Raw genomic sequence first — 17,577 nt, 5'->3', positions numbered from 1 at the left:
CATAGTTAATTCTCTGTGTAGTGCCCGGGCTAGGTTTGGAGAACCTTTGTTTTGGATTTCATAAAGTTACGTCTGTTTTAAAATGTTTGGCTCTTGTACGGTAGATAGAAAACAAAAGTGTTACAAACATGCTTGAAAAGTGCATGTACCAAGTCTAAGTGTGCAGTTGTCACTTGTGTGCACCATTGTAAATTGCAGTTGTTCCTGACTGGGGGCCCAGTACCTCGTAGCTAATAATCTGGAGACTGTTCCTTAAAACAAAATGTAATAATTAACTAAGGAAATTAAATGCAAAAACTGGTGTTAATACAAGGATGAGAAATCAGTTAGTCATCAGAAAATTTTCATGTGTTCAGATGTATTTTCTCTTTCTGTTTTCCCTGCTAAAAGTAAACCTTAGTATGTGACTGTTAGTTCTTGAAGGGTTATGGGATGGTTGAGTGTAATTTGAGAGTAGATAGCTTAATTTGGAATTTCCAGATGCTTGCCTAATTTCTGAACTTTATACTGACACTAGTTTTTTTGCATCGGTCCTGTAAAGGGCAGCCCTTGAATTCCTCGTGCTTTTCTTCTGCGTGTGCAGAAGTGTTAGTCATTCTAATCCTGGCCCTGCAATGAGGGTTAGAATCCAAGTGGGGAATTTATATCTGGCATCTGAGGCACTAATCTCCTTTGTCATTATTATGGGTGACTTGCTTTGGATAGTGACCAGTGGTGCTAGGATCGGAGCTGTCAATCCAGTGCTGCCTGACTGATGAGACAGTCCATAGGCCACTTGAGATAATTAGCTGGTCTCACTGCAGGATCCAGTTTCTTTGATTTGTCATTGCTGTGTTTCTCAGGCCACAGAGGAGAAGAGTTTAAGCAAATTCCAGGAAGAAGCAAAAGAGCCAGAGAAACCAAAAGACGTGGCGAAAGTGACAATCACCAAAGTGTTTGATTTTGCAGGTGAAGAGGTCAGGTGAGTTTGCCTTGAGCTGGTATGTCCAAGTTGTTTTATGTTGACTTTGCAAAAATGAGTGGCTAGAACATCCATCTTCCTGCTAAAATGTTGGCAGTGCAGAGCAGAGCTAGATGCTTTGTCCGTTCTCAGTGTGCTGCTACAGTTCTATAACGGAGCATGGACTGCTCTTGTAATGCAAGGTACATTGCAGTCCACTTTGGCTCTGGGTGACCCAGGAATTCTTGTTAAAGACAAGACAGGGGTAGTAGTACCAAACCCCTGATAAAACTGACGTCAGACCTGGGGCTGGACTAATGGCATATAATGGGTTATATGACACTCTGTGTGCTTTGATGAGCTGGTTTTCTTCAAAGCCTTCCATAAGCAAGGGTCTGACTGTGAATCCTTTCACATCTCCAGGAGAGGGCTGAGAGGTTGAGGGAGCCTAGGACAAAGCTCATGATGGTAGTGGGGACAGGTTTCTCAGCGGACAGCTATGGAACACCCTTCTGTAGAGCTCAGTCGTTGGCCGTCTTCACACACTACTTTGCCTGGGCCTTCCCTCAAAAAGGGGTGCTGCTAAATGGGTTGCCAGCCCCTTCCCCATGGAATTCAACCATCTTGCAGAATGATGCATCAGGAAGAGCCGAGCATTTGGTCATAGTGGCACAACAACGATGGCTCTTGCTCCTTATTTTAAATGCTTCGATGTCCCAGTGAGAAGCACATTAGCAATGCACAAAGTGAGGGCTGAGGAGCATTGACTGCACTGTTGGTGAAGTTTACGTAATGCCTGGCTGCATTCTGGCCTGGTCAAGATACTTATTTTGGCAGCAGAACAGAATAATCACTCTACGTGAAGAGGCAAAATGCTGCCCACTAAAGCTCGACTGTCAGAAAGCTGACCTCCTGAAAAACAAAAACGTGTACAATGGAATTCTCCACCAGGGGGTGCCAAACCCGCAGTAACACCCCAATGTCACACAAGCAGGGGGAGGGATGCAGATAAATTGCTCCCAATGACATTGCTTTTCAGTAGAGGTGTCACTGGTGAGCCCTGTGGAAAGGCAGGGAGCCAGCCGGTCATGGAACTTGCCCCTATTTCTCAAAGGGATTGGTACTATTGAAATAATTGATACCTTCTGTTTTCTGAAGGTAGCACCTTCTGTTGCTTTTCATGTAGTAATGAGTTAAGCCTCCCAGTCTCTATGCCTCAGTTTCCCTGCGCATAAAATGGAGATGCTGATCTACCTTCTAGAGGCTGGCTAAGAGATTTTCCCAAAAGCCTCGGTCGCAAAGTCACAAACAGAATGTAGGTGTCCTGACTCCCAGTCCTCTGCTCTGATTGCTAAGTTCCATTGCCTCTCTCCAGGATCTTACTGTTTTAAGGTGTGAACCTTTGCCTATGCGCTTATTTCTTACCCGCACGTCTGAGAAAGAGGAGTTCAGATGCAGTTTTGCTATTCAATGAAAAGAGACTAATCAATGGTACTGCAGGTTGCCAGTTCAAAAACCCACGCTGCTCCTTTGATAAAGCAGCTTCCCAGCCAAACGAAGCATTGCAGAGCCGTGTTCCCACTCCGTCACAAAAGGAATCTTCCCTCCCTTCATATCACACAGATGTCTCGTATTCAGGATACAGCCTAATTAGAGTTAAAAGAGCTTTGCTGAATTTTTCTGAAATCCGTGGGAGTGTGGCTCTGCAGTTGCTGTTGCTGATTCAAGTCTCGTTCATATAATGGGTACAGTAAGCGTATAGTTTAAAGGAGGACTTTGATTCATAGACAATTTACCTTGTAGGTTTACTTAAGAACACCAGTATTCCATGGGTGGAGGAGAGTGTTTAAGCATTAATGCCTTTAAAACAGGGATTGTCAAAGGAGCCTAGCAGAATTAGGTGAATTCATTCTCCTTTGATAGTCCCAGCCTCAATTTTTTTCTTGTCTCTCAGGAAAGAGCCTCTTGCTGCATGGTATTACAGCACTGTGAAGGTGACAAGGATGTTGTGAGCTTTTGATCTCCAGGCATGAGATCTGGCTCACCTAAATCTGTCTTGATCATATGTAGAGAGCCCTGCACAGATACAAAAATGTGGATCCATATCCGATCCACATCCGCGAGAATCAATTTATATCTGATCCCTGCAGTCTATCTCTTCTATGGCATCCGCACCCGCAGCCCTGGGCCCCCAAGTCAGCTGTTTGGAGGCCAGCTCCCACCACAGCTGCTGATCAGCTATTCAGGGCCAGCCCCACCAGGCAGCTGACAAACAGCTGATCAGAGGGACCCCGTATCAGCAGCTGGCCAGGGGGAGCCCCACCAAACAGCTAATGGGCAGACCATGGGGTGGAGCCAGCTGATGGGTGCCCCACGGGGGGGCAGGGCACTGAACAGTTGATGGCAGCCCACCCCTGGGGACCCCAGATCTCAAAGGCAGGGAAGCAGCCTCAAAAACTGAACTGCAGACGCTGCTTCCCCAACTTTGAGATCTGCATTCGATCCACCCTCCGCACTAAACGGTCCATAGATATAAAGCAGATATCTGCGGATTTGCAAGGCCCTACATATGTAGGGTGCCCATCACCACAGTAGCTGGGTCTTGCAAAATGGGTGTGAAAATTATCATCGCCCACCCTCACCATAGAACTAGTCCTTTGGGGGCGGTTTGGGGGGATTCTTTTACTCCTGCCTGTTCACAGGAGTGACATGCTTTGGGTGAGTAGAATTTTTGGAAGGGTGCTCAAATCCTGAGCTCAGGGCTTTAAACATCAATATCCACTCATCCTCGTGACAGCTTTTTAATATTCCATCACGAATGCCCCCAAATTAATTTCAGGCATCTTTTTTCTGCAGTGGCTGTTTGGCAGTGGGCTGATCCCTAAGGGCCTGTAGGAGAAAGGAGTTCAGTTACTAGTTAAAGTGTGACTTCTTTCTAGAATGAACCAAATCCAGGGACCGGGCAGGAGCATTGGTGTAATCCTGCAAACCACCAAGATTAACTTCCTTTATGTTGTTTAAAGCAAGCCCTGTATCAACTGGTCACCAAAGCCAGTAACAGATGGCTTGAGATGGATCAGGAGGGCAAAGCCACCCGTAGTTTGTGACGATGTTCCGGGGGCGCTGGAGGTCTGACGTGCAGCTGATTTGTAGCTCCTTGGAATAGCTTTCCAGTCTCCTTCCTTTGCTTTTTATGAATAACTAAAGTTATGATTTTGTCACAGTTATTTTTAGTAAAAGTCGGGGACAGAAATAAACAGAAATTTGCAGAAGCCTGTGACCTCTGTTTGACTTTTACTAAAAATAACTGTGCCACAGTGGGGCTGACAGGGAATGAGAACCTGAGCCTTGCTGCTCCGGGGGGGAACGGAGGTCCAGCACCTGCTGTGGCTGACAGCTCTGAGGTCTCTCTGCCACCTGTGGGGGCTTGGAGTTCCTTGGCACTCTCTGCCACCTAGGGTCCCCCCCGCCACCTGTGGCGGCTGGGATCTCTGGGACTGTGGGGGCTGCCTGCCACAGTTTGGAGCTCCAGTGCCGTCCACTGCAGCTGAGAGCTCCAGGGCTCCCTGCAGCGGCTCGGAACTCCTGGGCCACCGTTGGCTGACATCTCTGGCCCCGCCACCCTGGGACTGAAGCGGAAAACGTCATGGAGGTCTCTGGAAGTCACAGAATCCGTGACATAATCTTATCCTTAAGAATAACAGACCAGTCTGGAAGCTCCAGCCATTCTGGCATCTGAGCTGATTCACACTCCAATCCACCAGCTATTTGCATCTCAAAACATGCCATGCTGCAGGCCACCCGTAAAGACCATGGCTTGGGGTCCACACCTGTAGCTATTGGCACCTGTCTGAGCAGTGCTGAGCTGGGGTGGTGGGGGCATCTTTCCTTTAAAGGAACATGACGCTGTCTGTGCACAATGATAGCTTATAGAAAGGGCCTGAATACTAAACACTGATTTTTTTTTTTTTTTTTTTTTTTCCCCTCTCCTGGGGAGATAACTGGCAAGAGTCTGTTACACTGGTACCTGCTCTGTCATTTTTATCTCTGTGGATTTTTAACTGAGTGAAACTTGCATATGCGGATTTGCTTTTTAAGTGGGCTGAAGCTGCCTTTCAGGAATGCTCCCTTTTTTTTTTTTTTTTTTTTTTTTTGAAATCTCTAGAATTTAGATCAAGTTTTAACAAAGGGACGGCACCTTCATGTCCAGCCCATTGGGTCATGTAGGAATTTCCACGATTCTAGGCCCAGGAGAAACCTGCTTTTCTTATTCTAGACTAATTTATCTAATTAGACTGTCTGTTGCTGGATCACCGTTGCTGGGTTAGAGAAGCTTTTTAGCAGGTTCAGAATATTAAAAATGCCAAATAAAGGACCAAGTTTATATCCTGTTTTCTAAATTAATAGTTTACATGTTGCCGTTTAGAGCCCAAATGTCTCAATCTTGGAATTATTAATGATTGTGCCTCGATGGCTGATTTCCATGTCTCCTTGGCACCTATTCCCCTGTTCTGACACTGTCTCTGCTGCTCGTAGTCCGCTTTTCATTTCTCTTTGTGTGAAATAGACATGGCACAGTGGGTGCCTGTCACCCACAGAGCTGTAAATCGTGGACACTGAGAGCAAATTGCGATTCCCATTTACCTCCACATGAAAGTTCAGAGTTGGCTTGCAGCGCCTGCGGAGACTGATGTCCTTTCGACACGCTCTGCTATATGAACTTGTTTCATGATGCAGGGCGTGGGGTTGCATTAATAAGCAGTCGTTCTTTGGTGCCGAGGGCTTTTATCTGGTGCAGAATGTAATTAGATTATCAGGACACTTGTGTTCGGTTTGGCTGCCACAACTTCTGTGGCTCTTAGCCTTTCTGTCCATTACCACTGGGTGCTGTATGTGTAAATGAATCTCCAGCCAAAAGGGAGCTTGTGCACATCCAGAATCACTGTGAAACTGATCGAACATGAATGGAGCTGGCCCATATATCCACAGTAATGTGTCCTGGGCCAGGTTAGAACCCAGGAGGGGGAGAGGGCAGAGAGAAGCCAGTTCCTATGATGATCCAAAACAGGGAGCTCATTTCAGAATGCATTCATTACAGAGAGGAAGCATTGTCCAGTGGGCAGAGCACTTCCCTGTCTCACAGGGGTGTGAGGGAACTGCATTAAGAGCTTGCTCATGGACTATGGAGGTAGGGGCCATGTAAGCACCATAGGTAGAAGTGACATCCATGCAACTAGAGACTCAACCTGGATTGACTGGCCTGGGCTTTGGAGACCTGCTTTCTAGACCCTTGGCTCTATCCCTTTGAGTTTCAGCCAACCAGCCTCCTTCACTTCTCCATGCTCCCTGCCACTGCTGCTGCCCGCTTGCCTCTTCCCCATTCACACACGGACGTGCACCCACATGACGGACAAGCCACAGAGGAAAAACAAACAAATGTCCTGCAGTGGGTGGCTACTCAGCTTCATTCCGTGCATCAGGTGGCTTTGTGCAAGCTTATATACAGCAGTAGTCATTGCCCGCTGCCTTCCCCCCACCCCAATTGTACCCTCAGCAAGGAGTGCTGCCCGCTGGATCCAGAGGAAGCCCAGAACAAGTGGGACAAGGTGCTGCACAGGATGGTCCCTCGCCTGTGATGAGTGTCCCCGTCTCTCCTGTTTGAAACACAGGGGCCAGATGTAAGCCATGTGCTCCCTGCAGTTGGTTCCTCCTCCTAACTTTGCTTAGGGCTTGTAGTTGGCTTCGTGGAAGGATTTCTAATGCAGTTAGAATCCATTTTGTATTGGCCCTCCAGTAGTTCTCTTCCCATCCTTACCCCGAGGGGCTTTCATCCTCCCTGGCAGATGGCTCCAGCAGAGAAGCTCTTTGGAAAAGCTTCCCTGCGACTGACTTTGTCCGAAGACAACTTCTCCCATGTTTAGAGTCAAAGCCGCTTTCATTTGGACAGACTGCAATGGGTACATTTATTTTCCCCCAAAGCTCAAGTCTAATCCGCTCCTAGCAGGGATGTACCTTTCCTTTGCTGCCGCAGCTGAGCAGGGATGCTGCAGGCTTCCCGGGCACTGCTGTGCCAGGAACGCAAGAGCACAGAGCCCTGGACATGAGGCCTATAGCAGCTGGAGTTTTACCACAGGCTTTGGCTGGGTGGAAGTGGGGATAGTAATTTCTTATCTGAGAAAATATTTGAAGAATCGCTTATTTGAGGACTGAGCAGATGGCTCAGATGTGGAGCAGGACTGACTCAAGATCATCATTTAAGGAGAATCTCTGCAACCTTTCTTAGATGCTCCTTAGGTTCATGTTTGCTGATTAATTCAGGATGCTTCTGAAAGCACCTCCTCAGTGCTTTGCTGTGGCTGCTCATTAAAGCTTACTGCTGTTTTTAAGCTCCCTGCTAGACAGTCCATTGTATTGTTTAGGACAGGGTTCCCCAACCAAAGGCTCAGGACTCAAAATTGGGTCACCAGAATGTTTGAAAGGGTTACGTGGCAGCTCCTGTGGCTCAGGTCTCACAGGGCTGGCTGGGCTCGCCTCCCTGTGCCAGTCGCTTCAACCTCTGGGCTGCCAGTGCCACTCAGGCTTGGCCCAGCCGTCAGGATGGTGGCAGTGCGGGTTGGCCAAACTTGAGAGACTGGCACTGCTGTGCCATGAGCCAAGTCGCAACTCCGCTCACACACATTCGGTTCAGTCAGGGGGTGGGGCCAAACCTGAACGGTGCTGCAACCCCCGAGGTGGTACCACCTGGAGCGAAGAGCCCAGCCCAGCCAGCCCCACGGCACAGGAGCCACAGGGGTGAGTGCTGGGCAGGACCCAGCCTGGACAGAAACCAACCCAGGGCCTCCATTCCCAGCCTCTTTACTGGGTTGCGACAGGCCGTAAACATTTACAAATGGGTCCTGAGCCCAGAAAGGTTGGGAACCAGTGGCGTAGGGAGTGGACAACCTGACCCTGCTGGCTCTTTCACCAGAAGAGCTGTCCTGTTAAACAGCTGCGAAAAACACCTGATGCTGCAGATTCTCTGCCCCTGTGGCAGGAAAACAAAGCATATGGACTCTGGTTTTTTTACACTGTCCCTTTAAGTCAGGTTTATTAAAATATCACGTATGTGGTTATATACAAGAAGCACGGGAAACAGAAGGCTCCCTGGTGCGTTTGAAGCCCTTTCGGATAGGAAGTTTTGTAAAGGCAAAAGGAAAAAATGCTTCACATTTCTACCCAGCTTTCTGTCCAGCTATGTCAAAGCATTTTCTAAAGGAGCGTTGTTATCCCCATTTTTATAGATATGGAAATCGAGGCAGGGAGAGGTTAAGTGACATGGTCCAAGGTCACCCAGCAAGCTAGTGTCAGCACCTTGAGGTCTAGAATCACTGCTCTGTGTCCTATCTCTTGGACATCACTGCCCCCGGACCACAGTCAGTCCTTTGCACCAAGGAGGAGTACTGATTCCCTTTGCAGAGCTGGGGTATTATCTCTCGTGGGGCCAGTGGGATTTTTATTAAAGGTAGGAATTCAGGGAGGAAGAAGGTTCAAACGGAGGCGATTGTGTCTTTTAAAGTTCAAATGCAAAGCTTTTAAAAAACTGCCTAAGAGCTCTGATCAGTGACCAAGTAGATCGGTGACCTTTACTATAAAGTGCTGAGTTTGGGATTGTCACCTGTGGCAGGTGAAATATCAAACCTTGAACATAGGCCTTGGTAAGTAAAAGAGGCTGATTTCCAGTCAGTACTGTTTGTAAATGTCCTCATAACTTTGTCAGACACATGAATTTAGTCACTGAATGGGTGGCTTGTGGCTTTTCACTCCACCTTAAGGAAATCAAAGAAGGGTCCTAGAGAGCGGTGAGGGGTTTTTTGGTGGGTGAAAGAGTTCAGATTTGCCATGAGCTGTGGTAGAGAAAGCAAAGACTGGGGGATGGTGGGACTGAGGAGCTGAATCTTTAGGGCTTGCCTGTTCTAATAAAACCCCACACTGAGCCCCCAGGCCCTTTGCATGCAGGACTGACATTGATACTAGGAATTGTGCCTGCAGAACTGCAGCATTAAGCCTGATGTATTTGACCCTTCCTGAGATGGGGAACTAGAAGCAGGTAGGTCAGCAAACCATGGGACTTAGGCATAATTACCTTGACTAGTGAAGGTGATTATGGCAAGGTGCCTGTTAAGCCCTGGGATGTGTTACTGGTTAGCTCCAGGCCTTGCTCAAGGCTGTGAACTTTTCACTCGTTTCCTGCTTAGGCTGCTCAGGTGAGCTGTGCATAGCTGCTGCAGGACAGATTTATTCCCCCTTGACGGGAAGTCTGACCAAAACAGCAGCGGGGCTGGCCTTCTAGTGCCGGACACGACAATCGCTCAAAGCTGCCTTGGATTCTTTCTTGCCTTTGCCCCAGTTCTGAAGGGGATGGATTTTATCCTGCATGTTCTGTGGGCTTGCCGGCTAGAACAGATTATCGCCAGCTCCTCCCAGCGCAGGGGCGAGCCACTCATCTGCTCACAGCTGCTCTTGCTGAATCCCTGCCCTTTTCTCTTCATCCTTCCCGCTCTCAGCCCCTCCCCAAAAGGCAGCAGCTGCAGAAGAGGGGATGTGGCCTGGGAGAGCTCTTAGCACGCTGCCAAGAGCTGCCCGCTAGGAAGCATCTTTCCTGCTCCCTGGTGGGTTCTTTAGTTGCCACCATGAAGTACACTGCATCCCTGCTCAGCTCTGCCTCCCACCCCGGTAACTACAGCTTCACTCTTGCTCTTCCCACAGCTGCCAGGACCCCGGGGGTGGGATGGCATGGCATCCCTCAGCCTACCAGGTGAGATGGCTTTGTGAAGAGTGAACCCAGGGGTGTTTCTGCTTCCTGTGCCACAGTCCATAGGATGAAATTCTGCCTCTCGGTACCCTTAGGCTGTGCCTACGCTTAGGGTGATGCATGTAGCTACATGCTGTGGTGAAAGGCTCTAGCAGCACGGAAAGGCTCTGGAAGCCCCCCACTATTGGAGTCTTTCACTGTGGCGAGGAAAGGCTCTGGCAACGGGATCTTCCCTCCCTGCTGCTGGAGCCTTTCCCCACAGCCTCCCCCCGCCAGAGCCTTTCCTTGCTGCAGTAAAAGGTTCCGGTAGTGGGGACCTTCAATGCTAAAGATAGCAGTGTAGATATGAGATGTGCTTCGCTCGTAGAGAGCTCTGGGGGTTTGGGTGAGTAGGGCACTATACTCATCTGAAAAGTTCCAGAGGGGGTAGCCATGTTAGTCTGTATACAGCAAAAACAACGAGTTTCCTGTAGCACCTTAAAGACTAACAAATTTCTGCGGGAAGAACTTTGTGACTTTGTTCTGACCCACAACTACTTCAGATTTGGAGGCAATCTATATCTTCAAGTCAGTGGCACAGCTATGGGCATCCGCATGGCCCCACAGCATGCCAACATTTTTATGGCTGACCTAGAATACACGTCCCCAAGCACCTCTTCTTTACCTACGCTACATTGATGACATTTTCATCATGTGGACCCACGGGCAAGAGTCCCTTGAAGAATTCCACCGGGATTTCAATAATTTCCACCCCACCATCAACCTCAGCCTGGACTAGTCCACACAAGAAATCCACTTCCTGGATACTACAATACAAATAAAGGATGGTCACATTAATACCACCGTATACCAAAAACCAACTGACTGCAATACATACCTTCATGCCTCCAGCTTCCACCCTGGACACATTACATGATCCACAGCCAAGCTCTAAGATACAACTGGATTTGCTCCGATCCCTCAGACAGAGACAAACACCTACAGGATCTCCATAAAACATTCTTAAAACTACAGTACCCACCTGGAGAAGTGAAGAAACAAATTGACAGAGCCAGACGGGTACCCAAAAGTCACCTACTATAGGACAGACCCAACAAAGAAAACAACAGAACATCACTGGCCATCACCTACAGCCCCTAGCTAAAATCTCCAACACATCATTAAGGATCTACAACCTATCCTAGCAGATGCTCCCTCACTCACTCAAGCCGTGGGAGGCAGGCCTATCCTTGCTTACAGACAGCCCCCCAACCTGAAGCAAATACTCACCAGCAACCATACAACAAGAACACTAACCCAGTAACCTATCCCTGCAACAAACCCCGTTGCCAGTTCTGCCTGCACATCCACTCTAGTGACATCGACTTAGCCACACCATCAGGAGCTCATTCACCTGCACATCTACTAATGTAATATATGCTATCATGTGCCAGCAATACCCCTCTGCTATGTACATTGGCCAAACCGGACTGTCACTACGCAAAAGAATAAATGGACACAAATCAGACATAAAAAATGGTAACATCCATAAACCAGTCAGAGAGCACTTCCATCTCCCAGGACACTGTAGCTGACTTGAAAGTTGCCATACTTCTACAAAAAAAATCTTCAAAAACAGACTTCAGAGAGGAACTGGAGAGCTGGAACTTGTGCAAACTTGACACAATCAAACTGGGTCTGAATAGGGACTTGGAATGGCTATCCCAATCCCTGGAAAAATCATGGAGCAGGTCCTCAAGAAATCCATTTTAAGGCACTTGGAAGAGAGGAAGGTGATCAGGAACAGTCAACATGGATTCACAAAGGGAAAGTCATGCCTGACCATCCTGATTGCTTTCTATGAAGAGGTGACTGGCTCTGTGGATATGGGGAAAGCGGTGGACGTGATATACCTTGACTTTAGCAAAGCTTTTGATACGGTCTCTCACAGTATTCTTATCAGCAAGTTAAAGAAGTATGGGTTGGATGAATGGACTATAAAATGGATAGAGAACTGGCTAGAGCATAAGGCTCAACGAGTAGTGATCAGTGGCTCCATGTCTAGCTGGCAACCGGTCACAAGCGGAGTGCCCCAGGGGTCGGTCCTGGGGCCGGTTTTATTCAACATCTTCATTAATGATCTGGAAGATGGGGTAGATTGCACCCTCAGCAAGTTTGCGGATGACACTAAGCTGGGGGGAGTGGTAGATACCCTGGAAGGTAGGGATAGGATACAGAAGGACCTAAACAAACTGGAGGATTGGGCCAAAAGAAATCTGATGAGGTTCAACAAAGAAAAGTGCAGAGTCCTCCACTTAGGAATGAAGAATCCCATGCACAGCTACAGACTGGGGACCGATGAGCTAGGCGGCAGTTCTGCAGAAAAGGACCTGGGGGTAATAGTGGATAAAAAGCTGGATATGAGTCAGCAGTGTGCCCTGGTTGTCAAGAAGGCTAATAGCATATTGGGCTGCATCAGGAGGAGCATTGCCAGCAGGTCGTGGGAAGTGATTATTCCCCTCTATTCGGCATTGGGAAGGCCGCATTTAGAGTATTGTGTCCAGTTTTGGGCCCCCCACTACAAAAAGGATGAGGACAAGTTGGAGAGAGTCCAGCGGAGGGCAACAAAAATGATTAGGGGTCTGGAGCACAAGACGTATGAGGAGAGGCTGAGGGAACTAGGCTTGTTTAGCCTGCAGAAGAGAAGAATAAGGGGGGATTTGATAGTAGCCTTTAACTACCTGAAAGGGGGTTCCAGGGAGGATGGAGCTAGGCCGTTCTCGGTGGTGGCAGATGACAGAACAAGGAGCAACAGTCTCAAGTTGCAGGGGGAGAGGTCTAGGTTGGACATTAGGAAAAAGTTTTTCACTAGGAGGGCGGTGAAGCACTGGAATGGGTTACCTAGGGAGGTGGTGGAATCTCCATCTTTAGAGGTTTTTAAGCTGTGGCTTGACAAAACCCTCGCTAGGATGATTTAGCTGAGGTTAGACTAGATGACCTCCTGAGGTCCCTTCCAACTCTATGATTCTAAGAAGTAAATTGACATTTTCACTTTCTAATCAACAGTTGTGAATAGGCCTCATCTACGCTAGCTGAATTTACTTTGTTAGCACTTGCCCTCCCCATTGTTATGTTTCTCACCCTTGGGGATATATATATATAGATATATACACACACACACACACACCTCCTATCTGTGATTTCCACTTCATGCATCTGACAAAGTGGGTTGCAGCCCATGAAAGCTTATGCCCACAGAAATGTGTTAGTCTTTAAGGTGCTACAGGACTCTCGTTATTTTTGCTATACTCATCTGAGTCGTGTCTCACCATCTATTCTTCTGTTTATACCTGTGCTAGCTGGTCCTCTGCACTGCTGCAAGTGTAGACAGAGCCTTAATCTTGCTTTGAGTGCTGAGACAGACAAATGTCAGGACAACATGCTCAGCCCCTATTTCCTGCCAGCAAGTATACGTAGGAGTTGGGACATGCAAGCATGAAATGAAATGAAATATAAATGATGACATAAAAAATGAAACTTGTATTTTTTTTTTTTAAAGTAGGGGGTTTGCTGAAGTGACTCTCAGGATTTAGTGTCTTCCTCATCCCCAGTGTTTAACACACTTGTAATTGTCCAGCCTTCCAACTCTACGGTCACTCACAATGTAGCTGGCCAGATGCATCAGGCTATACCTGTCAGGATAGGCTTAGGATAGAACTCATGATTCTGTTAACCCTCTTCTTGTCATGATGATCAGGGGCTCCTGACGCCACTCTGGAAATCCAGGCTGTTAGTACCTGGAAGTGGAGAGAGCATTCATAATTCTTGCCGGAGATGTTGGTGAGAGTCTTGGGCATAGTGTGTCATTCCCAGGGTGTCGTGCGGGGATGACTGGAAGAGAAGGGCAGTGTCCTTTGGTGCCATTCAGAGGCGGGAATCACTGCTTTGATGTCTTTCCTTCGGTTGCTGACGCTGTAGATGAAGTGCACGATACTCCCTGTCAAGGCTGATCTGTATTGCTGGTCTTCTCGTAAACTGGATTTTGGTGAGATGCTTTTGCAGGATCAGTGAATGATGGGGCAATTGAGTGATAGCAGAATTTTTCTGTGTCTCCTGATTCCTGTCATTTTAACCAGGAAGAGTTGGCGGACTCAGGACTTTACAAGGGCTTCCTGCAAAAAGTGGATCACTTAATTATCAAACCTGTTTCACAGGGACTGATCTGAGCAATTTAGTAGCGGATGTAGGGGATCAACATTCTGGAATCCAAACACCATAGCGTTCTTCTCGACTGGCAGGAATTTGGGATGCTTGGCATTGTCCTTGAGTTACTCCCTAAAGGTGGATGGCAAGAGATATACGGCGACAGCTACATCCAGCTCTGATAGATGGAGGCTACTTTGAGCAGAGACCTTTTCCTGGAAATAAGGGTAATTAACCTTTGGAACAATTTACCAAGGGTTGTAGTGGGATCTACATCACTGACAATTTTTCAATCAGGACTGGATGTTTTTGTAAAAGATCTGCTCTAGAAATTATTGTGGAGGAAGTTCTATGACCTGTGCTATCAGGAGGTCAGACTAGAATTCACAACGGTCCATATGAAAACCTTGAAATGAGGCTATGTTTAGGAGGTGGAGAAGGAAGTCTAGATCTTACACTGTTCCTCAATGTGGCATTGAGTGCAGTCCTGCCAAAAGTGGGTAATGAACTTCTGCAGACTTCCATTGGGATGGAAGCCAGTGTGTGCTGGGCCAAGCTCTGGGTAGGATAAGCTCCGAGGACCATCAGAGTATCTAAGACTGCTTTGTCTGCATGGGAGGAGATTGTTCGGTTTGTGTCAACTTTAATCCCAGATCCTCCGACCTGGCCCAGGGGATCTGGAAGAGCCTATTCTAGTTGCTTCCTTGTTGTTTGTGTTTCCAGGGGATGGCCTCTAGATTCCTCCCAGAGCCCTAAAGATCTCCCACTTTGAAACTCCTGATCCTTAGTCTTTTTGGGATCCGCACCTCCCAACCTTCTTGCAGAGAGAAGCTATAGTATTTCCTTTAGAGTCGGCTGTATCAGAACTGTTGTTCCGTGACATGCCACTTGCCCCCTCCCCCCCATGGTGCCTCCAAAGCCAGGAGCATTTTTTCTATAGCACTTCCAGAAATTTGGCCTAAACGGTGGGAGACCAGAAGTCTTTTTGTACCCGTTATTTTTTAAAGAGAATAAAGCCATCCTGGGAATAAAGCCAAACCTGAGTAGGTTCCAGGGATGAATGGCCTTTGGATTGATTTTGCTCTTTAAAACTAAAACATGACTCGCAGCTTTGCTGCAGCGGAACCATAAGCCTCTGATCCTGGCATTGTGACATGGCGGCGGCTGCAGCTCAGCTGCGTCTCGCAGAGGTCAGGGGGTACGTTGGCCTGGCGCAGTTTATATTGGTTTTTTCCCATTTCAAAAGCAGCTATTGATTTTGGAACCCAGTAAGTGAAAGTAAGCTCCCTCTGCGGAGAGGCATAGAGCTTCTGAAAGGGCCTCGTGGGCGAGTTTCGATGACCTTTCTGAAACTGCAGGGAATATAGACACATAAGGGAATTTCCCTGGGGGTGGAGGGAAGAAGAGGGTCTGATTTTAGCTAATGATTGACAATTATTGACCAGCTCATTAAATGCAGGCTTCGGTTACGTTCCTATACATTATGCATGCAGTTCACTGACATTTCTTCTATGAGTAGAGGCAGCCCTATATTCCACTTAGGTTTGTGCGTGCTGGAACTGGAGAATTTTGCCTAGAGATACCCATAGGAAGCCACGTTCACACCTGATGGCCATAGCCCCTCGCCTGGCTGTATGAGGTGATGCCACCTTGACTCCTCTCAAGTCTTTCTTACCTTTCCTAGTAACCCTTCCTAATATCACCCAGAATTCATGTTTGTACAGACAGTTTGCCAGTTCATCACCACCCATAATTACCCAACGTAAAGAAAGTGGGATTCTGAAAAGCAGCCCTCAAGGCGACAGTTGTCCAAAAGGTTTATGAGTTTGGAATTTGGTTTGGGAATGATTTATGCCTGAGCAAATTAGTCCCACTTGTTTTCCTGGAGAGTGCTTGGTACAAAAGACTCACTGGTTGGATCGCTGCCTGCTTGTCTTTGCACATAAATGGAAGACTGCTCTGTGTCGGGCAGGTAGGGGAGCAGTGACCAAGTTACATGGAGACCAAGAACGCAGATCAGATTTTCTAAAAAGCACCCCACGTTTCCCAGTGTGACATGGACCAGATTTTCCAAGCAGCTCAGAACCCAAGGTGCTGCATTATTTCAAAAATCTGCCCCTAGTGGCTCGGGAGGGTATGCTTGCTTTGTTTGCCAGGAGGAACTCTGAGATTTGAAGAGTCAGGGAGTCTGGTCTCCCAGTGACCTGGCCCTTTAAAGGGCATTGGGGCCCAGTCTTACCTGGGACTTGTTAGCTACCTGCCAGCTGAGACTGATCAGCTAGGGATCAGGAGATTACAAAAGCTGCACCTAGCCCCGTTGGGGGAAATCTGTAGGGAGCAGAGCGGCCCTGCAGGAGGCCCTGGCTTAGGAGGATGTGTTGCTTGGTGTGCTGCACAAGTTTTATGTGGAAGGAGCCAGGGCCTGAGCAGACTCTGGCCGTGAGGTCAGGCCTTCCTGGGCTGAGGGGATAGGCCAGCTGCCTACGTGAGGCTGCTGCTGTCAGTGGGTTGGCAGCAGATTCCCACTGCAGTGCTACCTCCCCTGGGATGTAGACGGGAAGGGAAGGAAATGGCTGGTGTTTAAGGAACACGGAGTGGGAAATTTGGAAGCAGTGCATGACTCTTCTCCTTGAGAAAAACAAGGGGCTGTCCTGGAGTCTCACAAAATGTGAAGTTAATGATTCCTGGGTCACCTGCTGCCTTCTCCCAGCCGTGATCTTGGTCAAGCTTCATGGGACGAGGAGACACTCAGCCCCCTTTCCCATTCGGTTCTCGAGGGGCTGGCTGGAGCGGCTGGGTTTGGAGGGTGCTTTACTTTTTGAGGGCAGAGGTGTAACGTCCAACTCAGAACAGCAGTGGGTATTGCATGGAAGAGACGTAGGGGCCAAGTCATCCCTGCACTGAGCTTGGCATAGGGACCAAGGGAGGGGTAAAGGTGGCTTTGTGCCATGGCTATGCTGTGAATGCCAGAGGCTGGCTCAGCCCTGGTGCCTCAGGTCAGCTGCAGTGTCCCCTATAGTTCATCATGACAGCCAGGGATAGCCTGGGCGTAGAGATAGCCCAGCCATGCCCTCTCTCCTCAAGAGTGCTGTGAAGGGAGGGTGGGGTGCAGCATTCCTGCCATGGGGAATTCCTAGGGGCTCTTCACCCGAGCAGAGCCAGCATACGGGCCTAAGGCATCCATGAGTTTGACCCTGGGAGTCTGATCTTGTGAGATGCTGAGCACCCACAATGCCCTTGACTTCAGCACCTGGCAGGATGGAGCCCCCTAACTCTCAAAGTGCAGCAAGCTCTGGGAAGAGCGCCCAAGCCACTAGGCTCAGGCATGTGAGATCCAGAAGGGGAAACGTTTCATCTCTGTCTAGGCCAAAGGAGAGGTGGGGAGTGATTTACAAAAACCTGCAGCAAATTAGCGTCCTCTCTGCAGCACTTACCGAAAGCTGGAAGCCTGTAAAATAGGCCAAACCCAGCTGGGACTATTGAAAAAAAATAATAATTGGCTTAATTTCCCCCTTCCACAATTCCTTAGTGCAAATGGTGAAAAGCATTAGGCTTGTCCGGCAGGTCTAATCTGGAGCGGGATCCTTGAGCACAGCTGGCTGTTCTGAGATGTGACAGGGATTATCCAGTTGAGCCACTCGTGCCCTGTGAGCACAGAAGGGTG

The 17,577-nt window shown here is 48.3% G+C and overlaps 1 protein-coding gene across 5 annotated transcripts in view; it reads left to right on the top strand.

Annotated features, from left to right (window-relative positions):
* Positions 1 to 17,577, top strand: part of CFDP1 (craniofacial development protein 1) — a 95,318-nt gene that overhangs the window by 6,185 nt on the left and 71,556 nt on the right. For all 5 annotated transcript variants that reach the window (XM_067530147.1, XM_067530146.1, XM_067530149.1 and 2 more), the window contains exon 4: positions 843 to 961. In XM_067530147.1, the coding sequence (XP_067386248.1) occupies positions 843 to 961 (119 nt within the window). The remainder of the gene's footprint in view (positions 1 to 842; positions 962 to 17,577) is intronic.

This window comes from Emydura macquarii, unplaced genomic scaffold (assembly GCF_026122565.2).
Source record: "Emydura macquarii macquarii isolate MOO-44397 ecotype Brisbane River unplaced genomic scaffold, CSIRO-AGI_Emac_v2 contig_3042, whole genome shotgun sequence".
In the NCBI taxonomy this organism is placed as follows: Eukaryota; Metazoa; Chordata; order Testudines; family Chelidae; genus Emydura; species Emydura macquarii.
The sequence above is the reverse complement of the archived record's forward strand: the minus strand, read 5'-3'. Positions and strand labels throughout refer to the sequence as shown.